Below are 24755 nucleotides of genomic sequence, written 5' to 3'. Positions count from 1 at the left end.
TGACCTAGAGCTGACGATGAGTCAGGATTTCTAGGGAGCTTTGCAAACAGCACGTAGAGGATGGAGCGACTCAGGAAGGGAGGGGGAGATAGTGCTGCAGAAATGGGATGCCAAAAGCAACATGCTTTGCCTTGCTTCACCAGACTCTTTTTTTATTGAAATGCTTCAATTACAACTTATTTGAAAGAACAGACAGTTATCCACAAATGCTGTCCACTATGGTTCCATCCAGGAACTATGCAATACTCTTCTGTTGTGACATGCCAAGATTAGTGCTAACTGGGTCAAAGCTATACAACAAATGGAAGAAGACTCTGGAAGGCAGCTTATAGCTCTTACTCCTTTCCGGGGACTTAGATATATTTGTCACTCAGTCGTTAAGTCTTCTTGAGTGTTGTCTTCTGCTTCCTGAAAAATATGGGGGAAAAGAACAGGCTCAGAGTATTTCCAAATGAGGATCTTAGAATGGCAAAGCATCAGGCATACTAGTATACAGGCTGCGAGTTATTTTCCACGGCTATCATCATAATAGCCCAGATAGTAAGATAGGAACAACATACTCTTCAGAGATACTCTCCTTGGCAAATTCTGTTGGAAGTAGCAAGAGTATCAGCTCCTATTAATTTGGATACTCCACTTCAAGGAGCATCCCCAGTGAATTATTTGCCTTTTATTTTTGTACAATTCTAGGGCATGTTGTGGATTTTACAGACAATAAACAATGAAGTACCTTTATTTTAAGCAGGTATGATAACTGACTTTATCAGTTATTGGATTTTCAGTGGCTTCCCAATAATATATGTTTGCTTCCTGTGCTTTTTTTAAAATTGCACCTTTAAAACTTTTGGCATATAGTATAGATAGCAGAATCTGCTTTCAGTTCCATAAACTCTGTTATGAAATGATTTATTCTGTTTTCCGAAGGTCCCTTTAAGAGCTAGTGACATTGCAGTATCCAGAATTTTATCCATGCGACAACAGAATCTTTTGACTCAAGTATATTTGTATTTCCTTAAATTAGATATTATTTATGCCTCCCTGTGCTTTTGCCAACTTTGCATTTGTTTACAAACTTCCAAAGGAAAGTCATAACAATATGCTGCATAAAAATATAACATATGCTGTAGAATTTTAAAGACCACTGTAAATAATTTATTATGAAGCTTTTGCGGGTTCATCAAATGTAGGCTTTCAATTAAAATAGATTTGCATTGTAACAAATTTATGCCATAATGTAATACTGTTAAGGATTAAGGTAATATAAAACGTAATATGAGAACTATCCAGATGCATCATTCAAGACTAAACAACTACACAAAATAGTTTAACAACCTTGGCAAGGAACTTTATTATCCATATAGAATTCATCACCCTCCAGTGCTCATAACATATTCTCCCTGTGCCCATTCTCAATTATGATCCATATGTGGCACCACTGTAGACTTAAAAGAAAAACATCTAAGGCAATTGTAAGCTCTTTTATATTTCGCATCCCTCTAATCAGAAAAAAATATTTTTTTCCTTGTCTCACTTCAAGCTCCTTCTCTCTCTCTCTCTCTTTCTGTAACTCCAACTCTTCTTCCTTTCGCTTTTGACGTATATCTGCAGCGTCAGTGCGTTCTTCTTCCTCAAAGAAATCTTTATCAAGGCGCTCCAGGTTTGGGAGCAGGACCAGGCACTCTACACGGTATTCCGCCTCATCAGAACAAGGATTTTCTAACAAGACCAGGGCTCGTAACATGGGCAGCACTTGCAGCTTTTCTAGCTCCTGTACTTGTGCAATTGCATTTCCCCTGCAGAAATGGGAAAGAGATATCTGCTTCACAAAATATCGCTATTGGGAAAATAATAATTTAAATAATAATTTCAGAAGGAAATGGGAACAATAAATAAACTAGTTTTTTTTAAAAAGAAGTAAGAGTTTTTCTGAATTTAAAATGTTTCCTTTGTCATCTTACTTTACTTGTACAATCATTTACTTTTATAAGACGTCTGGTGTCAGAATCCTCCCATTAAACTATGGTCATAAGAAGCCATTTGTGGCACAGGACACTTACATTTAAGTTATTAATAATAATAACGGTAAAAAACAATCACCATATAGGACCAGTTGGGATCAGTAGGAATTAATAATGATTATGAACGGCAACTGTTTAAATTACAAATAACACTATTCAGATAGAGTAAATGTCTTAGAAGCTTTAAAAGTCTGTTGGCTGCTACTATTTATTTTTTACAAATCTAACATCTTTATATCAGGGTATCTTATATCAGATCCTACTAATGAGCTGTAGTATTGTCTACAACCACTGAATTATCATTGTACTGATGTAATTATATTGAGAGCAAGCTTTATATTGCCTCAATGATGTTTGAGTGATGCTAGGAAGATTTTAAAAGTCACTAATGGGAACATTTTGTGATTTACACTTTACGATGCAAAATGGGAGTTACTGTAGTTGGAAGTAAATCTCTTGATTTCCATTGACCTTAACATTGCATTTTGAACAAAAAATGTCATTTATTATTATTTTTATAATTGCCATCTAATTCAGATGCCTCCTCTGTACCCTTGCCTCATTTCCTACCTTATTTAAGGGGTGAGGGTGGGGAATATATAAAGTTATATCTCATTTTTTTAATGAAAAATCATGTGGGAATGAATATGACTTACCGGTAATGGTAAACTAGAATCCATTGTCCCCACTTCATATTCAATAATTTAACCACAACCATGTATGACTGTTGCTGTTGCTGTGATCTAATACAGTCAATAGGAGTAATGTTCTAGTACATTTTTTTAAAAAAGATTGATATTTATTAGGAAGACATGGTTTAAATATAACTTCTCATATTATTCTCTTTATTTCCAAGGTGACTTTGCTATTTGATACAGAAGCCTACACACCGTAGGTTAAGGTACTGAAGAGATTTCATGTTGCTTGAGAAGCCATCCAACACTTCAATTAGATTGTCACGCAGGTGTAGAGTTGTGAGTTGCTCCAGATTTTCCAAGTCCTCTAAATGAGTAATAGCATTCTGACCCTAAAAAAAGTGGATATTGTAGGGTATGCTGTAGAGAACAGAATATCAGAGTTGAATTGAAAGTACATTCACCCAATAATGAGGAATAAGAGACCTTATAAACGAGTCATGTGTTTGCAATTAATTTTAGGGATATCATTTTCCAAGCTTTACTTGGAAAAAAAGGAGAAAACTGAGGGGTAAGTGGATTGCCTGCATTCAATCTAAACTCTATAGATTATATGGTTTCAAAATAAGTCAGCATTTGCCTCTGTCTCCTATAAATCTTTTTGTTACATTTTGCCTGATTAAGAGTCAAAAATATATTGACAGTTTGCATACTATTGTGATCTCAAGTATAATAAAGAAATTGCCCTAAAATGAATAAATATGCAAGAGCACAATCACATTCTTGGCACATGATGTGTCACAAATTTGAGTCATCATTAATGTTCCCTCCCCTCTATATTCCACAGTGATCAATTTAAAACTGGCATTTTGTTGTTATTGTTAATTTAATTTCACGATAATGCTGTTTCCTTCGTCAAGGAGCCCAGCATGATTTCTGTCCTCCCACTCTTTTTTTAATCCTTACTATAACACTGTTAGACTGCTGAGAATGTGGCTGCTTCATCCAGTGGGCTTTATGGAAACTAAAATGGGAATCTGAACTCAGATCTGTGGAGTTCTTTGTAAAATCATTACAGTTCATCAACAGAAATTGGAGTCAAGCTTGGGAAACTGTGCACTAACATTGGACTATAATTCTACATGTTAATGATTGAAATCATATCTACTTTGAAATACAAAAAACCCAGACTATGCAATTTAACACATCTTCTGTTTAACTATATTACCCTGCCACAAATGGGCATAAACTGTGTCTTTGAAGCTGCTATACGTACTGCAAGGAAAACTTAGAAAAAAATATTTAAACAAAGCTAAAAAGGGAAGATTTTCATTTGCGTGCTCTGCCTTTCACACACAGAGTTTCTCGGGCTTATCTGTAGCCTCCTTAACTATATTATTCTGTAGTATAATTATGTGTACAATTACCATGTCTAGTTTGATATTTAGTGAAAAGGGTGTTTGAGGACAAGTTCCCTTACCAGGTACAGGTTTTTGAGCTTGGGCAAGTAGATTCCAGCTGTAGACTTTAGACTGTTTCCTCGCAACTCCACTGTGTGCAGATTTGTTAGGATATTTGGATTCAGTTCTGATAGTTCCTCAATCGCATTGCCTGGATATGAGAACAATAGGCAGTGATAAGATAATTAATTTGTCCAGGATTCCTTTTCTGCAAAACATAAAGGGAGACGTTTCCCTCTATATTCAGGGGAAACCTTGAATGTATACCCACTCACCTCTCAGGTTAAGGCTGGCCAAACGTGGGTGGCAAATGCCATTACAGTCCTTAATGTGGTTGTTGGCAAAGCTTGCAATCTGCAAGTAGGGCAACTCTTCTATGCTGGCACTGATTAACCGATTATTATCCACTTTCAGCCACAGCAAATGTCTGAGAAATGCCAATGGTGAGAGGTCACGGAGCAAGTTGTCTGACAAGTCTACATACCGTAGATGGATGAAATTATGGATGAATGTGATATCTGTCAGTTCCCTGTCACAAAATGAGGAAAATTACATTATTCCCCAATTATCAGTTTTCCAGTGCCTTCCCTAAACATTTCTATTCCATCAGGAAGTAGAATAACAGCCCATGGAAAGGAGACAAAATTCTTAGAAAAGTAAGATATATATCTGTGCACTTACTTTTCTCTGACTTCTAATTTCACAAAGGCATGCGCAAGGCCATTGCCAGTTTTACATAAAAGTGAGAGGCCGTCTTTCACCATCTCCTCATTGAGAGAAGTTGAAACTTGGGGCTGTGGGGGGGGGGAAAGCACAGTCAAGAAAAGATATAAGAAAACATCAAGTCATAGTAACTCTTTTGTATCTGAAGCGTGAATGATGAGGCAATAGTTATTTTCCTCACACATTTCCTTCTACACTTTGCATGCCTTCCTTTGTGTGCATGTGGTTGATTTCTTCTTCACTCCAGCAGATAAGCTGGGGAATGGGGAAGAGAGATATAAAAAATTCAGGGTAGAGATGAGATGACAATTTTATTTAAAATCAGCATCCATTATCTCACTCAGAGGTACATACATTTACTTTATTTCTAAAAAGGTTAGCCTTTTCATTGTTTCTTCTTTTTTGTCAGGATTTTTTTGTTTTACACATTTTTTTAAAACAGAAGCTGTTTTAGAAAGGGAACTTGTGGTATCTTTTGCAAAGAGCATCTCACATAGGCTATGTTAAGAGCTACATTAAGTTATTTTAAATTGCATCGACTTTGAAGGGCAGAGAAAACATTTTCCAGTTTTTATGTAATTTCAATAAATTGTTTACTGCCTGGATTGAGGTGCTGTATAAATTCCATGAACGAATAAAGGAATTGTGTTTTATATATTTTTGAGAAAAATACAATATTAACATGCTTTACCTCCTCCTCTTCTTCATCCTCTTCCCCTTCCCCTTCCCCTTCCCCCTCCTTTTCTTCTTTCTTTTCCTCAACTTCTTCTTCTGTATCATTTTCATCATCAGGTTCCTCATCTGACATTTTCCAGAGTTAATGCGTTAAGGCTATAAATAACAAAGATTGTAAGTGATTTCTAGCAACTGGTCAGAATCTTATTTCAATTGAATATGAACAAACTTGGTGTCAGTATTGGTGAGAAGGGCAAAATGTTCTCATTTGAGGATACCGTTACAGAAAGTGGGAGGGAAATGCTTTTAGGAAACGTCCTATATTTCAGCTGATCTTTTAGCATAGTGTCCTTTTGAAGACCTTTTAAAACAACTTCCAGGGAGCTGTCATGTGGACTAGAATCTTATCTTGGTGAGAAGCATCAGAAAAATCTATTGGAGCCCAACAAGAGGATTGAAGTGACAATTTTGAGGGCAACTAAGACATAGGAAGGCAGATGGATAAAAAATTAAACAAGGACTTCACGGGCATGTTTTAAATAGTACGACAGCAAAAGAGAAACTGAAGCCCTTGCACCCATCTGCTCCCCCTAAAAAGGAGAAAACCGACAGATGCACTTTATTACGTACCCTGGGCAGAAGCTGCACCGGTTGAAATTCTCTCTTGCTGTTGCCCACCTTTTGCGCCTTTAGCGTCCCTATTCTCGTGGAAACCAAGGCAACCACCCCCGGCCCTTTAGCTCTACCTTCTGCCCAATTCGCGTTCCTTCAGCTCTCCAAGCAGCAGTACCTTAAACAGTTACTACGGTATTATTCACTCCGAGTTGCTGACCCGGTGCAAGACTCAACTGCTAAATGTGGATTACTTGGTTGCTAGGGCAACTCCGGAGGAGGCGGGCACTTTCACCTCGGACGCCTTTATTTCTCCGACAGCCGCCGAATCACTGCCAGGTTTGTCCACCCTCCGAAGGCGGCCACAGGCAAAGGCTGGCTGGAAGAAAGCGCGGGAGAAGCGGATTGGACGAGAGCCGCGAGATTTGCATGAAGCGTCCTAGGGGAGCCTCCGAAGCTGTGGTCCTCAAGCTTGGCGTTCGGGGAATTCTGAGAATTGAAATCCACAAAAGTTGCTAAGCGTGAGCAACCTTCCTCCAAGGAGTCAGAAGAAGCGAAGCAGAGCCGGGTGGGCAGGCAGTAAGTGATGGGATGCAAAAGACAAGAAATAACAGGATGTCCACGCTGTCACTTTGGACATAAGAGGCTGGATTACCATTTGTCTGAATTGGTGTAGGGTCCCCTGCTCGAGCAGGGGGTTGAGCTAGAAGACCTCCAAGATCCCCTTCCAACTCTCATTCTGTGTTCTACGTTCTTCATTTAGGGTGCAGTACAGTAATCTCTTTCACAAGTACAGTGCTTATTTCTGCATCACCTTTTGTCAAATTTATTCAGTAATGCTAATATGTTATCTTGTATGAATGCTGTCACTGTATTTATTCTGCCGGTCTTTCAATCCCTGCACCTTCCCTATTTTATTTCCCTTTGACTTCTATAACTTCTTGGCTGCCTGGCTAACTAGCTTATAGATCCATGACAAATAAGGTTCATGAGGATTCATTACATCGCCCTCATCAATGGAGGTTTATGTGATAATAAGTTGGAGTGCTGTTGAGAGAATATACTTACTAAGCTGTAGTGACGGATTCATCCTCACTGCCACGGGTTTATACTCCAGGCCGAACCAGCGTAGCAAATCAGTTGAACAAGCCAAAGAGCTATGGCATTCCAAATTGCTTTTTCCCCAGCATGGACTTTTGTCAGGCTTTAAACTCATTTTAGTATTGCTTTTAATTAATTCTGCTGAACTTTTTATTCTGCTTTTATTTTAATGCAGAATACTACCTGGAACACTTAGATTAATCAAATAAATAACCTCATAAGACTAATCTAACATGCCTGTCACTTGGCAAGAGTGTCTTATATTAGGAGTAACTTAAAGAGCACTTAATTAGATACAGAAGGTTAGATGAGGGAGAGGGCTGTGTGTCCTATGAATGTATAACACACATGTTGGGCTACAAATCACCACATATATTAGTTCTGGATTTCAGCTTGCAGAGGATTTGGTGCAGAACAAAGCATAGTGTCATCAGTCGAATGAAGCAGCCCTTCTTCCTCAATCTCTAAAATTGCTAATTAAATTGCAAGTGATTGGGGAATTATGTCCCCAGTATGAATCAAACATTTGCTTTGCTCCTTCTACAGCAATCAAGGGTCACAGTGAGTGAATACTGACATGGTGAAATCATTGAAATGGACAGGTGAAGAATTGTGACTTAATAATGTTCATTTGGACCAGGCAGGGTCCTTCCTAATAGAAACATGGTTTTCTGGCAAAAATGTTGCTATTTCTTGGTTATCTACCATCAAAAATAGGAGGTATGATTTCTGGGGAGAGTGGATAGTCTGGAGACTGAAAACACTAGTCTGGTGATGGCAGATGGCACCAAAAACTGAGGTGTCCACTTCTATATTTTGGGGACTCCTCCACTATAATATCATAAGGCAGGGGTGTCAAACTCAAGGCTTGCAGGCCAGATCCACCCTGTGGGGTGCTTAAATCTGGCCCTCGGGGCTGCCCTAGAAACAGCAAAGAACTGGCCCGTGGTTCCTCTGCCAGCAAAAATGGAACTCGGGAGGGCCACATGCGATTCTCCGATGCCATTTTCGGCCACGGCAGCCTCCTGCAGCCCTCTACCAGTAAAAATGGAGCTCAGGGAGCTCCATTGTCCATGGCAAAGGGCTGCAAGAGGCGGTCGCAGCTGAAAATAGAGCCTTGAAGAGTGACATCGAGCTAGCCACAGCCACTCCAGTCACATACACCCCCCCCCAAGGTCAAACACAACCTGATGTGGCCCTCAATGAAATAGAGTTTGACATCCCTGTCATAGGGTGTCTTCTCTCCTGCTCTTTTAATATTCAACAAGATTTTACTGCATGCCCCAAAGGGTATGTCAATGAAGTGACGGAAGACAGAAAACATGTACTGATAATAGGGTTACATCTACACAACAGGTAACTGCACTCTTGATAAATCCAATAAACTTATGTAGCAGATACATTTGCAACATGTGTAAAAATCCTTCCTAAGAGCTAAGTAGGTATAGCTCAAAGAAGATAAAGTGCTGTGCACTATCAGGCGGCTGAACAGGCATTTTATCCAGTGTTCGGGACCTAAAGGCTGGCTACACCATCTAGAAGCTCAATGAAATGAAGACATTTCCAAGACTTAAAAGGAGCATGTGCCAAGGTTATAGAGCAAACAATCTGCTGGAAATCTTTTGTGCATGGATTCATAAGGAAAGACCACTTGAGGGAGTTTCTTGTGTAGAAACGATGTTTAAAAATAGATTGAACGCTTTCATGTACATAGTAAACACAACTAATGAATAGAGTAAGCAGTCTTTTTGGACTGGTGGGGACACTTAGAAATTTCCATATATAATATATGAATATTTGCTTATTCACATAGGAGCTATGGCTGAGAACACCCACAAAATAGTTTACTAGAAGACCAATTGATAAGATTTTCAGACAGACAGTGTAGAAATTGAACGAGATTTGTTAAGGACCATTCCCAAAATATACAATACAATGGTTCCACCACAAAATCGCAGAGGACAAAATCACGCTCGACAAAAGCGCGCATTTGACGTCATCACAGCGTGACGAAAACATCGCGCTGTGATCGAAAAATGTAAAAATAAAGCAAAAACCTTACCCTAACCCCCCCAAACCTAACCCTAAACCTAACCCTAAACCTAACCCTAACCCCAAATCTAACCCTAAACGTAACCCTTAACCTAACGCTAAACCTAACGCTAACCCTTAACCTAACGCTAAACGTAACCCTAACGCTCTAAACCTAACCCTAACCCTTAACCTAACCCTAACCCTAACCCTTACCTTTATGTGAATCGGCTTGGTTTAATTTTATTTTTATTTCAATTTTTAATTTTTTTCGTCGCGCTGTGATGATGTCAAATGCGCGCTTTTGTCGAGCGCGATTTTGTCCTCCGCGGTTTTGACGGGTCACGAAAACAGGAACATCAAAAGAAAGTGTGAAATAAAAAAGGCTGTTCTAGTCACATAGAATGTTTTGAGACCACTTGCCACCAATTATGCAGGTTGTGGCCACATTATGTAGTCCTGAGGGATTATCAAAATTTAATCAGTTATGCATGAAGATTGTTAACATTGGAGAAATATTCTGGACAGGTCCACTGTGATTAGGATTGCGTTGGATTTTAAGAATAAGTCTGAGCTCACTTATTACATCAGAATGTAGTTGGCTGGTTTCTGGTTTATCTTATCATGATAGCTTTTATACTACAGTTTGCATATATTTTATGATTTAGTATCTTGTGTAAGATCAGTTTTTTCTTCTTTGGAAAATAGCTTCATACTTTGAAAAATGTTTGAAAATTTTTTGTTCTTGTTACTTTACACCAGGCACTAGCTTTATTTCAGTCTTAATAAATCCCAGTAAATTAAAAAAATGAGAATTATCTCCTCCTCCCTGGAAGAAGCTAGGATCCTGAACAATTTCTTTTGTCAAGATTTTCATATCCCATCTTGGTATGTTCTTTGTCCCCTTACTGTATGTCCTCAGTTGGGAAACAGTCAACTCCAATTCTTTTATGAACTTTGCCCTTGTTCTTGATGGCCACTGTGTAATATTGTCTGAAGTCGAAGGTCACATGTCCTTATCTGCATATGCTACCATTATAAGGTATAGGATTGCTCAAACTAAATGTTTGCTGACATATGACAATTCAATAATTTCTTCCCTGCAATTGGATTAAAAGTTATGCAATCTGCTGAATAAAGTGATTTTTATGAAATAAAGTATTGGTTTAATATTTGACTTTGGGGTTTCTAGAAACCACACAATTTCTCTTATGCATGAACATATTAAGAAATCAGAGTATTATTTTTGATGTGCTGTAGCAAAGGCCACAATGCTTTTGCTCTATTTTTTTTCTGTGATGTGACTGTTCATTAATAGAGAAGATCCTTGGCCCCCAAAAATGCTATTTACCTGATTTATAGTTCCAGAATTTAAATATTTATATAGGCACGTTCATATTGTTAAATTCTATGCAGTGTATAGATAAAGAGCCTAATTCAAACACCTGCCTGATTCATGTATGTTTTTTGATCTAGTAAGTGCTATGATTAAAATAAGTTTTTGAATACGCAGTTAGATATGATTTGTTACAGATCGTTAAATAATCTGATTTCTTTAATTTAGCCCTTATATATACTGTATATTGGAATCCTATATATGAAAGTCCTATTGATATCAATGGGACTTAATTACTGGGTGTACAGATTCAAGTTTGACCTCTTGATTATGTCAACTAAAAAAAAAACATGTGGTAGGTTTAATCCTTTTGGCATTATATTAATGGAATCATTTGAATCCAAAAAATTGAACTGACAGATGCTTTAACTGACTGCCTCACAACAGGCTGTTTGTTCTTTGATGAATTAAACCAGTGAGATGCAAACCATATTGTAGTCTATTCAACAGAAGTTAAAGTATGTCCAAAGAATGTGCCAGGATCACAGCCCATCCTGAGTCCAAGGAGTGGCACCAGGAGTTTCTAATATTTTCATATCCTTGATCTGGACGTGGAACAAATGCACACATCTAGATCACTATTTTTCAAATATGGCAAGAAAAAACACTGATCTAAACAGAGGAGCATCAAAAAGAGCTTTATCCAAATTCAGTGACTGAATATAATGTATTATCACCTTGATAAAATTTGTAGAAGGCAAGTTGATTTCACAGTGCAGCTGCTGTAATAGACGCTATCTCTACCAGTATTTTTTTCACCAATTCTGCCAATTACGGTAGTTCCTGAATGTTATCAATTTCAATTTAGCATTTAATTCAGCAAATATCTTTAACTGACTATATTCTTGCTTACATTTCTGCTTTTAGCAATGTGCATCAGAAAAGAGACAAGCATATGCACAATAGAAAAATGGGTTGTGAAGATCTCTGTTAAAACTGAGCTGTTTGTCATGGATAAAACAATAAATCTTTTATGAACTTTTTGTTGAAAATAGAGAAAAGTGAGGTGGTTTATAGATTTGATAAGAGAATAAGGAATAAACCAGATCCAAAGGGATTTTTATAATATTAATGAGGGACACTGGATAACATGTTAATTTTTTTTGCAAAGTCAAAAGTCATTAGGGGGGGTTGTTATATTTTTAAATTTTTATTCTTACTTCATAAATTGCATTTTGTTTGAAAAACTATTTAATAAAAATTAAAGAAATGAGACCAAGTTGGTTGAGAAATCAATGGGACTTCCAGCAACTGATGTTTTTAATTTCTTCCTCTGATGCTCAAATTATTTTTGCAAAGACACAGGAACTACTTGAAGATGTTGATAGAAAATAGTCTGAAATTCCTACTTAACCATAATCTAAAGTTAGTTGATAGCTTTCTTAGAAACAATTTAAAAGTTTTTTGGGATCTCAAGAATTTTGGCCAATTAAAAATAAAAATTAAGCTATAGTCTTAGATTGCTGGAATGGTTCATCTCAAATTTTAGCAATATAAAACATGTTACTCATGTCTCTATCCTAAAGTGAAACATGTACCGGTAATTCACTGTAGGCTTTTTGCAACTGATTCTGCCTGCTAGGAAAAAAGGGGCAATGCTCCAGAATAAGCAAATATTGTCTTGTGGGGTCACAAATAATGGTACAGGATACCATCCCTGTCATCTACATCTTAAGCTATCCTACAACTTTTCAAATGTATGTGGGGAGAGAGCAAGGAGTATGTGATGGTACATGAGAATGACCCTGGGAAACAGGAGGAAGAGCCATAGCCTAGATATCTACTATGCAAAAGCTACCTCAGTCCGAAGAAGGAAAAGGGGTAAGAAGCACCTCAAAGGGATCCTCACTACTTTTCTGGAAGAGGTAAAAAGTGCTTTAAGACATGCAATATTTTGTTAGTTTAACCTTACAATAAAAGTATGTTAGTACTCATGGTTTGTGCTTCTTTCCAGACTACCTCAAAGGGCAACACTCTCACATTGCCTACTTCAGTTCTGCCTAAAATACTGATTACTTTTGAGTGTCATATACAATTATTTGGAAATTAAGACTCATAATTTGGAACATGACTCAGTAAAAGCAAAAACAAAACATAAACTCCCACTTCATATTTCCTTCATCAATCCACATTTTACCCCTAACAAAAGTTCTCTCACTAGGGACAGAATAAATGAAGGTCTGCAGACTTCAAGGTATACTTTTTGCCTCTTTTGAAACTTACATCTTGGAATAATTAAAATGGGTTATTTATTTGCCATGCCTGCTTTTAATTTTTTAAAAAGGCCATTCTAACTGTGGTCATAACTGGTTGCATCTGGTTGTGTTGACGTATGCCTATTTCCAACCAACTGAATAGGGCCTAATGATATACAGTATACATGTAAACCTTTATGTATATCCACAACAAATTACTTTGGATATGTTCTCAGTATAACCTGTTTTCCTAAAATAGCTTCACCATTCCAGCATCCTCTTTGAGAACCAAGAGGCTTGAAAGGGACAGACCTATGTCAAATATTCTCATCCTATTCAATATTGGGTCTTCTCCATTTTAGAATAGGGCAATAAACATTTAGAACTGTGAATGACTTTTGACTTCTATATAACCCTAATGATGACGCCCAAGTGTAACTTTGGGGAGATGTGCGACACTTTTTAAGCAGAATCACATTCTTAACACAGGGAGAGCAGTTTTGTGCCTAGCCATCTGAGGTTAGGTGCCGTTTGAAAGACAAAGAAATGGAACTGGTAGTGTTTAGTGGAGCTTGAAGACATTTCATAACACTGGTGAGAACTAGCAACCAGTTATATGTCAGACATAAGAAGAATTGAGCCTGGATTCTTGCTTTAGATCTTGAGAAATCCAAGCCCTCAGTGTGTTACAGGCATTGTCCCTTAAGCACATGCATATAGTTTCTTATGTCCAGTTCCAATTCCAAGCTCGCTGGAAGAGAACCAGCAGTGGCAAAGAATGAGAATTCAGTGATGTTTTCTTTAAAAGTGTCTTGTGTATGCCAAAACCTTTTGAGATGTTGTCCCCTCAAACAGCAACAATAATTCCTACACACTACTTTCCATTTGTTTATTTCAAGTTACCAATGGCCATGGGGACACGGAAGGAATATACAACGTACAGGCAAGTACAAGCCACTAGGCACCAAGTCCAAATTAAGTGAACCATGAGGTGAATGCCTTCCTTAACAAGGCAGATAACCCTCTAGAGCAGAAGTTTGGAGTGGAAAGAAACAGGCCTCTGACTAGTTTACAGGGCCTAAAGACCAAGGCAGGAAGCCCCTCTCACGAGAACAGAGGAAGCAAATGAAGTATTGCTTTTATGAAGGAACACAATATTGATATATTGGCATCCACATTTAGCAGCAGAGGTGAATCATAAAGGTGGGGAAAGGAATTGAAGGTGAGGCCATTTCACTTGAGTGCAAGTGTATCTTTACAGTATTTCTCTTCCAATTAGGTTGACTCTCTCTCCAGCTTTTTTATTTCAGATTCTATAGAGAAGGTTTCACTGTTTTGCACTGATGATGCTTACAAATTCAGGCTTCAGGGAAGCCCCACCAACAAGGAAGCCATCTACATCATGTTGGGAAGCCAATTCTTTGCAGTTGGCACCAGTAACTGAACCTGGAAAGAATAAAATTTCATTTAGAAAAAGAAAAAAAATCCAGAAAGTAGAACACAGCAAGTAAAAACAGAACATGAAAGGTGTTTCATCATTATTTTTTTAAAGATAATGCTCCTAACAATCCCCATGCAAAGCTTTGGGAAAGATGGAATGTCGTTTAATCAGATGGGATCAGGCAATAGGCATATGATGGAGTACAATCTGAAAGACATATATAGACAATCCTCAAGTTACAATGGCAATTGGGACTAAGAGTGCCATAGCTAAACAATGCAATAAAAAAGCCCATTACATGACAGCATCACTAAATGACGGCAATCCTGGCTGTTGTCATAACCCCAAGACATGCAAGTCATTAAGTGGGAAGTGGTGGAATGCCACCGGAGGTGTTGAGGGCCTGGGGGAGACCTGGAGGCTTGGTGCAGGCTGCATGAAAGTTGGGGAAGGAGGGTGTCGTAGTGTGGCGCGAATATAGAGAAACTGAGGGCACAAGTCCATGTGAGTGTGGAGAAACCAAGGGAAGGAGGTTGAGAGCACAAGAGATACTGAGAGGAGGGTGTGGATCCATACAAGTGCAGGGAAGCCAGGGGAAAGAGAGTGTGGGTTGATGTGAGTGCAGAGAAGCCAAGGGATGTAGTGTGTGGCACAGTTCACAGGAAGCCAGGGGAGAGGATTTACCAGAGTGACTTGCAACCTTTCCTTCTGGTTTCCCTATTCACTTTGCAGGTAAGGTCCCAAAAGGTAAGCACATTGCTGCAGGATATCAAAACCGTCATGTGCAAGATAGTTGCCAAGCACCTGCTCCGGCCCTCTGGAACGAGTCCCCGGGGAGATTCGGACCCTCACCACCCTCCAGGCTTTCCACAAAGCCCTCAAGACCTGGCTGTTCCGACAGGCCTGGGGCTGATGAGTTCCTGTCCCCGCTCGAATGGTGTGTCTGTTGAGTTGCTTTTAAATTGTGGTACTGTCTGTCCATGTCTTTTTCGCCCTATTTGTATCCCCTACCCCCCCTGACTTGAGTTGCGAGTCGCCCTGAGTCCCCTCGGGGAAAAGGGCGGCAAAGAAATATAATAAATTCAATTCAATTCAATTGCACAGGGGCAGTGCAATAGCCAGACCTTTTGAGGGCCAGTAATAAATTTTGTTCATTCAGCACTGTCCCAACTTTGAATGGTTATTGAACAAGTGGTTGTTGGTAAGTGAGGACTACTTGTATTGTAATGATAAGTTTCTAATTCACCCCGCCCGAGTGCTGAATGCTGAATGAAAGTTGTGTTTTTTACTGTTTATTTTACTCACATACTGTTTTTGTTTTATATTCCCCTTTCCCTACGAATGTAAGCCGCTCTGAGTCCCCTCAGGGAAAAGGGCGGCCTATAAATCCCAATAAATACAAATACAAATAATGCAATTTAGAGGTGGCCTTTGAAGATCATCCAGAATCTTCATCTGATCCACAATGCAATGGCACATGCAGCTCCAAAATTCATCTGTACTATAAACCCCACTGGTTCTCATATTCTGAATGCAATTCAAGGTGTTAGTCATCACCTTTAAAGTCGTGAATGGCACAGGGCCTGGTTGTCTCTCCCTGAGGATATCTGCCCATCCCACCAGATCCAACAGAATGGTCTTCAGGTCCCCTCTACCAAATGATGTCATCTAGTAGGACCTATTCTGCTTAGGAGGCAGGTCTAGTTTTCCAGTAGCATTGGGCCAAGACATGAATTGAACCCAGTGCAGGCACAGTTGGTATAAGGCTGTTATTTATCACATTTAAATAGCCATCCATTTCACATTTCACTCTGGATGGCATACAACAATCAAATTATTATGGTGTTTGGTTAGAGCTTGATGACTTTTAACGGAGATGGGGTGGGTGGGTATTTCTTAATATATTTTATCGGTTTAGTTGTTAGTCACACAGCATTACATTATATAGCCTAGGCAGTCAAATCAATCTTTGAAAAAAATAAATCCTTATCAGAAACCTATTCAGTATAATTGGCAGGCTTTGAAATTTACTTAAGAGGAGTGAACGTCCTGATCACACACCAAGTATGGGGAGACCCAATCTGGAACAAAGTTGTTTTAACAAATACCAAAGAGATGCTGTGCTTGTCTGAATGAGCAGCATTTCTTCCAAATAATTTTTGGAGGCATCTATAAATCTTATAGTATACCACTTCTCAGCTGCTTGTTTCCCCATAAAATATCATCAAGAATGATTCGCTTCTTCAAAAAAACTTTTTTCACACCCCATTTGTGTGTAAATGCGGGTGGATGGGGTTATCATCCATCTGGCCATGGTATCATTAAGTATACTCCCAATGCATGGGTTTGGGATTTACAAAGATGAACCAGTCAAATATCAATGTTCTATTACACAGAAACTAGAAGTTGGGAGCTTGCTATGTATTTAGAGAGACAAACTGGCAAATGATTACCACAGCAGTTTTACGCAATGATGAGAACAGATTCTACTTACCTCCATAGATGATTCGAGTTGACTGTGCAACAGCTTCAGAAACATGGGTTTTCAGCCAGTTCCTCAACTTGTCATGAACTTCCTGGGCCTGCAAAAGGAAGTTAAAAAAAAGTGGGCATTTAAGAAGTTGTATTGTCATATAGCAGACATCTTGAAGTGAAGATAAGAGATACTATTCACTTGCAGAGTCTCTAAAGAGAGACCTAAGGTTTGAAAACAGGATGTCCCCAGTCACATTCATACCTGCTGTGGAGTTGCCGTTTTACCAGTTCCAATGGCCCAAACTGGCTCATAGGCAAGAACCACTTTACTCCAGTCTTTCACATTGTCTGGGGGGAAAAAAAGCAAATAAATGTTATTTAAAGACCAGGAAAAATCCCATATGGCAGAGAGAGAAAGAATAGTCAGCTGGTCATCTGATGGTGTCTTGCAGCTTCCCTCCATGCGTTTCCATGCTTAGCCAAAGGCTGAAAACAAGTGATGCAAATGAAAACACTCATGGACAGTTACCCTAAGCAATGACAAATCAGTCATAGCAATGACCCCTTTTAACTCTGGAGTCCTTGTTTTTGAAAATGGGCATTAATATATCCAGCTGCTAATACAACAAGCTTCGGATTTGCCTAAAAGATCTGTTAACTATGATGTAAGACTTTCTGAGCATGAATTATGGCATTTTATGCCTAATCTAGAATTATTATCTGATTACTTTGACAGCAATAAATGATGTTTTACTACAATAGTTTCGTGATGGCGAACCTATGGCACGTGGAGACATCTCTGCGGGCACATGACCCATGGCCGTATGTCAGCTCCAGCACAAACGGCCCTTGTTTGGAAATGGAAAACGTTCAATTCCAAACTTCCGATAGGCCCATTTTTCGCTCTCCCCAGGCGCCAGAGGCTTTCCTGGAGCCTGGGAAGGGTGAAAATGGCCTCCCCTGGCCCCCTGGGGGAAATACCAAGCTCAGCTTGGTGGTGAGCAGCACACTGGCAGTGTAGCGGGGGAGGGGGGCACACTTTGCATTATGGGTACCGGCACATGCGGGAGCGATCACACTCACCGCTCACATTTTTGGCACCTAACAACAAAAAGGTTAGCCATCACTGCCCTAGTTGATGCGAACTTAATAAAAACAACAAGAGACTTTTGCTCTTTTGAAGATATCAGGAAGGATGGAGGAGATGAGAAACTTCCCCCAGAGTCTCTTACCAGCAATGGCCTTGGTCTGCTCGAATACCACCTTCTCTGTGATACCAGCCTCTCGCTCATCAAGTTTCTCTCCAATGCAAGCAATGACTCCAAGCCCTTCAGACAAGGAATGGGCCACCTTCTGTCCAATGAGCTGAAAAGAGAAAGAAACAATGTAAAAAACCTATACAAGCTTGGTGCATATCCTGGTACATATCCTGGGTATAAAAAGCCCAATGCCTGTCATAGATGGCAATGAAGAGGAAAAACAAACTCAAAGAGGCAAATCACTCACCTCATTTGACTCGCCAAAGACATGCCTTCTCTCAGAGTGTCCTAAGATCACCCAGGTGACGCCAACATCTTTTATCATGGCTGGGCTGGAAACAGAGGAAACAGATTGTAGAAAATGAGCTTTTAGCACACTGCTAGCTAAAACATGTGGCTTTGCTCAGCTTGAGAATTCTAACAACATACCTGATTTCTCCTGTAAATGCTCCTTTGGGCAACTTGTAACAATTCTGTGCAGCCACCCCAATCTTGGCATCAAGTTTCTGACGGGCAAAGTCAAGGTAGATGGAAGGGGCACCACAAACCACCTCTGGAACAAGAAAAAGAACATCATGTGGGATAAAGCATAAACTTAAAATGCCCTTTCAATTGCAGATTTACCATTCATTCATTTGCATTCAAATCAGTTCAATTCAGTTATGACATTCATAGGATACATGTGAGCCCAAAATCCCATCTCTTATTAGCCCTTGGCCTTTATAACTGATGCAACCCATCTCTTATTAGCCCTTGGCCTTTATAACTGATGCAACCTTATAGCTATGTCATAAAGCATCACCTGCACTTAATGCTCCATCTTACTACTCAAATCAAAGATGGGGAAACTCAACACATTTTTAATTGAGTAAATTTGCCTAAAGGTAATCAGTTGTGATGAAATGCAGTAAGGAGGGAGATTCTGAGGAGGGAGAATGCTTTCCAGAGAAGCAATAACTTAGTTCAGATAATTTCCGAGAAAGACAGAGCCTCCCTAATGGTTCCCTAAGTATAGGCTTCATATGGGTAATAGTTTGCTTTAGTTGAGCATTATTTTGTCTATAGGTATGGAACAATAAAGAAATTTTCTTGGAAGATTCATTACATGTTTTTCTTGATTTTGGGGTCTGACAACTATCAAGAGATTGGAGCCAGCACAGGCACCCCCACAGAAGCACCTTGGAAGAGTTATATCTGTATCTTGTGCATATCTGTTCAAATATTCTACATGTTTCTCTTACCAGCCCAGTGTTACAGTCTAGAAACAGCAGAGGTGCTTTCATGTACATTTCATACCAGCTTGGCCTATTGTTATAGTGGCTTGGTTTGAAGAAGTTGAGAGGTGATATTCATCAGAACATAAAAACAAATACCATCTGCTGATATCTTCTTATAATTTGCTATTACAATATACAGTTCAGCACCCTACTATGCAAGAAATTACTACTAAGTACCTTTGTTTCTGTCGCCCTAAAAATTCACATTAGCTATTTTAGGCAGGCAGAATCAAAAGTTTTTAATTGTGATGAATTATAGTAACTCTTTTGTTCTGTATGGTTCTGCTTGCCAGCTCTATTCTACCATATGTTCATAAGCTTCATTTATTTGTCATTCTTTGTAGAAAAAAGCCACAAACAAGTGGAAGACAGCAGGAAGTTAAGTGAATTGTTGTACTAGAGATGGGAAAACATTTCATTCCATTTAAGATCCTGAGGGATACCCATCAATTAAAACAGTTACTACTTAGGTGGATGAGCAAATAGCCTGCAGCTGCATACCTTTGCACGTTATAACATGCGGTTATAAAGCTGGAAGAAAACAGTGAAAGAGAGAAAGTAAAATAAAAAAAGCTAAGCCATGAGTTATGCCTAGCTCTAGTAACTCCTTAGAATAGTGAACTATAACCTCATAGTTAACATAGGCCTATCTTTATGTCTTATATTTTAGGAAAATATTTTGAGGAAAAAGAAACTTGTGTTTCAGTGTATTTTTTCTATGTGTACTCCATAACTGAGTTTTTTTTTTTTAAACCAGGCTGAAAAATCACAGGAAAGAGTCAAACCATTATTGTGGTATTCTATTCAATACAGTAGACTGGGAAATGCAGAACCATTCAAATGTAGTTTACCCAACTAATCAAGGAAGCAGCACAATATAGAAGATGTATTAATAGAATGAGTATCTGGGTCAATAAATTGTATCTCTTATACTTCATCCCTTCTCTTGACCTTTAGCAGGCTATAGGGATAAGGTTTCCAGTTCCAAGTACAGTAGCTGGTATTTTTAGGCACTACTCTAACACCTATATTTAGGAATCTTTCTCCTCTAGAGCCTTTGACATTTCCTTCGAATATCACTTCATAAATGCACTCCTTTCTCAATCCACCTTGCCCTTTCTGATTTGATAGAGCTAGCAGAGAACTTGCCAGATGGGTCTGGTTCTGTCTGATGCTTTCTCTCAGGTCATTGCTGCCAGAGGAATTCTTACAGGGTTATGCAAATAGCATTAAAGGCATGTCTTGACTGTTCAGAGCAACATGCCGTGATGCCATCTTCCAATAAAGAATTGGATCTAGTATTAAAAGGCACCAGATGTATCCTCCTCTTTGGCCGCTCTGCACCACTCTTGTTAAGCTGGCCAATCTGTTTCACTTAGTATCACTTAAAAGACTGTTAAAATTCACTTACAAGGAAGAATTGAAGGCTCATAAGCAGACTAATTTGACAATCCCGATTACTGCTTCATTCTCAGAGACACCAGATGGAGTCTCTAAACATGAACATTACTGTGATTTTGGCAAAGCTGTGGCTGCAAATAGGCCGAGTCATCACAGGACTGTCAATACAGGAAGCAAGTTGTAAGGAAGATAATATTCTAAACTGGTTCCTTGAAATGCTATCATGGATTATTTGTTATTCATGAATTTTAGTTAAGGGTTTAAATTATATAGCTTTATTAGGTTAGCTAAATTTATTAATTTTCATATTTGTTTTTTTAATCTTATAACCCAGCTGCATGTGCAGGTAAAATTATAAACAGCACAGATCCATGGCTCACCAGGAATCTGCAGAGCCTAGTTTTGTGCAACAAGGAACAAAAGTTAGCAATGTAACTTATAGTATGATTCACATAGTTTTTTCCATAGAGTTTTGTGAGATTGACAGGAATATAAATCGAATAGTGTCGTCCCCCCCTCAAGCCAGAATCTGCTTTCCTCAGCAGAAGATTGCCTTCAGTTCATTTTTATAAAGCTCCACTGCCAGAGCAGCCTCGGAGGTACGTGCAGTCGGCCACACAAGCAGGAGGAGGAGGGGCGCTAAATTTAGGCGCGGCCACGGCGGGCACCTCCTCCGCGAGGCGAAGGATGCTGTGCAATAGCCCGCCTGAAAGAAAACGTCGCTTCCCCGGCTGATTGGAAACCCACCCGAGGCCCGCTACCCATACGCCTGAAATTGGGGGACATGCAAGCGAAGGGAACGGGCTGCTCTTGCAAGGCGCCTCCCTTCAGGCAGAGCTCAGAGTCCTCTCCCCGCAGAGAAAAAGGCAGCATCCTCCTTACCGGTGTCTGCGGGCACCTTAGCCTCATTGAGCGTGTGGATGAGCTCCGAAAGGCTTTTCTTATCGCCATTCATCTTCCAATTCCCGCCCACGAAGAATTTCCTGGGTGCCATGATGAGGGTGCCTGGGCCGTCCGCTGGGGAGCTTCGAAGGAGAGGAGAAGGTCAAAGAGCGCAGCGGCAGCGAGCCCCCCCCCCTCTCCAGGCGCTTTTATAGACACCCTGGAAAGCCCGCCCCCCAACAGGCGGCGTTGCGCAAGAGCGTGCTCCCACGATTGGCTTCTAGCCTGGCCAGTCGAAATGGGAGGCGGAGACCGTAATTTTCCGGTTGTGGCGTAATCGCGAGAGTTCTGATTTGTGGCTGAAAAAGCGAGGCTGAAAGCGGGAGTTCCTGTGTTGGAACGAATGCCTATTTGTTGTACCGGTTAAACTGTGAGCGACAATGTGACATATTTTGTCATGCGGCCCTGAGGTAGAAATCGATCGGAACTAGAAGCACGCGCAGCTCAAATCCCTGCCTGTTTTTGACCCAACCCAACCAAATTCAACATTCACCCCACACCCTGAATCTGCACATACGTTCTGGACAAAGTTTGCTGAATTACATAAATATTAACAATGAAATAAAATAGAAGCAGATTTTATTTATATGGTTTTGACCTATCACTAGCTATCATTATTGTATAGCAAGCTACTTGGGAGAGATGCATTTTTAAATCAGTATTCCTTACTCGCGCCCTGCATCCCACACATGCATGCATATAGCACTAGTGAGGCATCCCAACTATTGCTTCCTCTGCATGACACACACCCGCACGTCTTATTCCAGGCGTTCAGCATATTTGTATGCAGTACTTTTAATAGGCTTTTTTGGGTCTTTCAGAGAGGGAGAAAAATTCTCATCTCTGACATATTGGATATTTGGTGAGGAAAAACTGTTGGAGGAAGCAGAAATTTCATTCTCTGGTGGAATAATGACCAGAATAAAATTTGCTGAGTTCATACTTCATATAGGAAAATAATAAAAATTGAGGATGGATGCAGTTGCACTTGACTTTTCTATTTGACCAGTTACAGATGCTCGCTCTCTTTGGAAATGTTATATTTCTGGGATAACGTGGCCACATGCAAAATGTGGTGATAGGAAAAGCTGGATTCAGATTTTTCACAGAAACACTTCCTCTTTTTTGCACATATAAGTGTTTAATTATTGGGTAAGAAGTAGAATAGACTCTTCATATATGTAGTTGCATGCCAAATCAAATAGTATGTTTCAACTGACTACCTAAGTAATTGATACCATTTCCGAATAGGACACCAGATATTGTGGTAATAGACTACTACATTTATCACGACCAATGGTAGTGATAAATGTGGTACCAAGCAACAGCAACATTAGGAAGGAGGAATATGAGAATCTGGAAAAGTACCAGGGCCTGGAGGAGGAACTAGAGGATGTGGAAAATAAAGGCCAAAGTGATCCCAGTGGTGGTAGGAGCACTTGAGGCTGCAACTTCTAAGCTGGGAGAGTGGTTCCAAAAGATCCCAGGAGACATCAGAGTTCTACGTCCATAAGAGTGCAGTGCTGGGAACAGCTAAGATTGATTGATTGATTTATTACATTTATATATTATGCACAAACCTCAAACCCCCAGGCATCTAACAGAGAACCCAAGATTGAGGAAGACACAAACCACCCATAGGGGTGAGAAGGAATTTATTTATATATCAACACCAGCTGAGCAAGAAGTGGCTGCTGAAGGCAATATACAGTATATCAACAATGAGGGCTCAATTTCTTTCTTAACCCCACGTAGAGGGGGGGGGGAGCCAGATCAAAGGTTTTCCTATAAAGAACATTCCAAAAGCTCATCTCTTTTTTCTGTAACAATTTTGTTGTTGATTTTAAAGTATGTTTTAATTGCCTGCAAGGAAATCAAGATCAAAAAGCTGGGGTAAAAAGACTTTTAGCTGGTTACAGGAAATATTTGCAAATTCCTAATTTTTAAACAAAAACATATTAAGATAAATAGTTCTCTGCCTCTGCAACAATTGTAATGAAAATTGAGCAATATGGTTGCTTTCATAATGCTTTAGCTTACATTTCATCCCATTCTGAAGGGAAAACAAATTTAGTGAAGTGTGGGAGTTTTTCTGCTAAGATATGGGAGAATGAGGTGTAAGATGTGTGGTTTAAACATGTATAATTATCAGTAAACATATGCTTTGTTCTATCATAAAGCTCCAAAATACTATACATGCCAATTTTATCCCATTTTGCTAAAACGAAGGTACGGCCTCTGTGTAGTTCCATTTCAACAAAGTACAAAGGTTCAACTTCCTAATCTGGAGACCTTTATGTGTTTATAAAGAACAAACTCTGCTTCGCTTGAGCTAATCCAACAAATATTCTAATGGCTTTTTACTTTAATTTTTTTGCCAAATTGGTTGTGTCTCCTCAAGACAGGGCTGTCAAGTGGACTAGACCAAGCTTAGTGCATTTGATCCTTATTATTTAAGCAGAGATACTCAATCACCTTCATACAGACCACCAAATTTGGACTTTTGAAGGGCATATTTGTAACATTCACTAAAATGCTGGGGATGGGGACAGTTACTAAGATCATTGTCACATAGTTCCAATTTTTCCTTTGTCTCACTTTAAGAATCACAATTGTATTAACAATTTTGATTCCCCCCCCCCAAGGCTGCATTTAAGACTTTTGAATAAGACTTTGGTTTTTGCACTTTGTTTAAAGGAGGTTGTTTAAAACCCCTGCAGTGAAAATATTTTTTGCATATATTGATCCACTTGTGGTTTGTATATAACCTTAAAAGCAAAAGGTAGGCAGTTTAGTAATACGTAGGTCTAATATAACATTTTCAGACACAATGGAACCTTCCAAGGGATCAATTCTTATTTCTGTTGGAGGAGGAAACTAGAAAGAGCAAGAATGGGATATGACTAAAAATGTTAGTATGGTAACTTGGAGTTACTGAATGATGCTCTACTAAAACCCATCATGCATTATATTCTTGCTAACAAACACACTGTCAGGTCCCTGTAGGAATGCTATGGTTTTGAAGGAGAGGGTGGAGGCTCCTGGGTTGAAGGCTTTGTATACTTTTGCTTTTGCTGTAAGTGCTTAGGAATTAGGGAGGGGGAATTGGCCATC

At 39.4% G+C, this 24755-nt stretch overlaps 2 protein-coding genes across 3 annotated transcripts; both read right to left on the bottom strand.

Annotated features, from left to right (window-relative positions):
- Positions 1–131: 131 nt before the first annotated feature.
- Positions 132–6379, bottom strand: LRRC23 (leucine rich repeat containing 23). Of its 2 annotated transcripts, none has more exons than XM_014069515.2 (8): positions 6258–6379; positions 5528–5667; positions 4795–4907; positions 4389–4642; positions 4134–4264; positions 2909–3045; positions 1532–1793; positions 132–408 (listed from the first exon to the last, which is right to left on the bottom strand). In XM_014069515.2, exons 2-8 carry the CDS (start codon positions 5642–5644, stop codon positions 367–369), a joined length of 1056 nt encoding a protein of 351 aa, XP_013924990.2. In that variant the 5' UTR covers positions 5645–5667; positions 6258–6379; the 3' UTR covers positions 132–366. The 2 variants fall into 2 exon arrangements, with proteins under 2 accessions (XP_013924990.2, XP_013924915.2); XM_014069440.2 differs by having other exon boundaries at positions 6142–6357.
- Positions 6380–13721: 7342 nt separating this feature from the next.
- TPI1 (triosephosphate isomerase 1) lies at positions 13722–21772 on the bottom strand. The gene is made up of 7 exons (XM_014070734.2): positions 21582–21772; positions 18451–18574; positions 18269–18353; positions 17995–18127; positions 17025–17110; positions 16782–16869; positions 13722–14292 (listed from the first exon to the last, which is right to left on the bottom strand). The coding sequence occupies exons 1-7, from the start codon at positions 21691–21693 to the stop codon at positions 14174–14176; spliced, it is 747 nt and encodes a 248-aa protein (XP_013926209.1). The 5' UTR covers positions 21694–21772; the 3' UTR covers positions 13722–14173.
- Between the last annotated feature and the right edge of the window lie 2983 nt (positions 21773–24755).

The sequence above is a fragment of the Thamnophis sirtalis genome, unplaced genomic scaffold (genome assembly GCF_051295495.1).
Source record: "Thamnophis sirtalis isolate CommonGarterSnake01/CBP01778 unplaced genomic scaffold, rThaSir2_p1.2 scaffold_5, whole genome shotgun sequence".
NCBI lineage: Eukaryota > Metazoa > Chordata > Lepidosauria > Squamata > Natricidae > Thamnophis > Thamnophis sirtalis.
Note: the sequence above shows the minus strand (reverse complement) of the source record. Positions and strands in the feature narration are given on the sequence as shown.

Coding starts and splice junctions, on each gene's coding strand:
- LRRC23 (XM_014069515.2), bottom strand. CDS start 5,644: ATGTCAGATGAGGAACCTGATGATGAAAATGATACAGAAGAAGAAGTT. Junction 4,265..4,388: donor GGCCAGCCTTAACCTGAGAG/GTGAGTGGGTAT, acceptor TCTCATATCCAG/GCAATGCGATTGAGGAACTA. Junction 1,794..2,908: donor CTTCAGTACCTTAACCTACG/GTGTGTAGGCTT, acceptor CCATTTCTGCAG/GGGAAATGCAATTGCACAAG.
- TPI1 (XM_014070734.2), bottom strand. CDS start 21,693: ATGGCACCCAGGAAATTCTTCGTGGGCGGGAATTGGAAGATGAATGGC. Junction 18,354..18,450: donor GCATTTACAGGAGAAATCAG/GTATGTTGTTAG, acceptor CTCTGTTTCCAG/CCCAGCCATGATAAAAGATG. Junction 17,111..17,994: donor GCAGACCAAGGCCATTGCTG/GTAAGAGACTCT, acceptor TTTTCCCCCCAG/ACAATGTGAAAGACTGGAGT.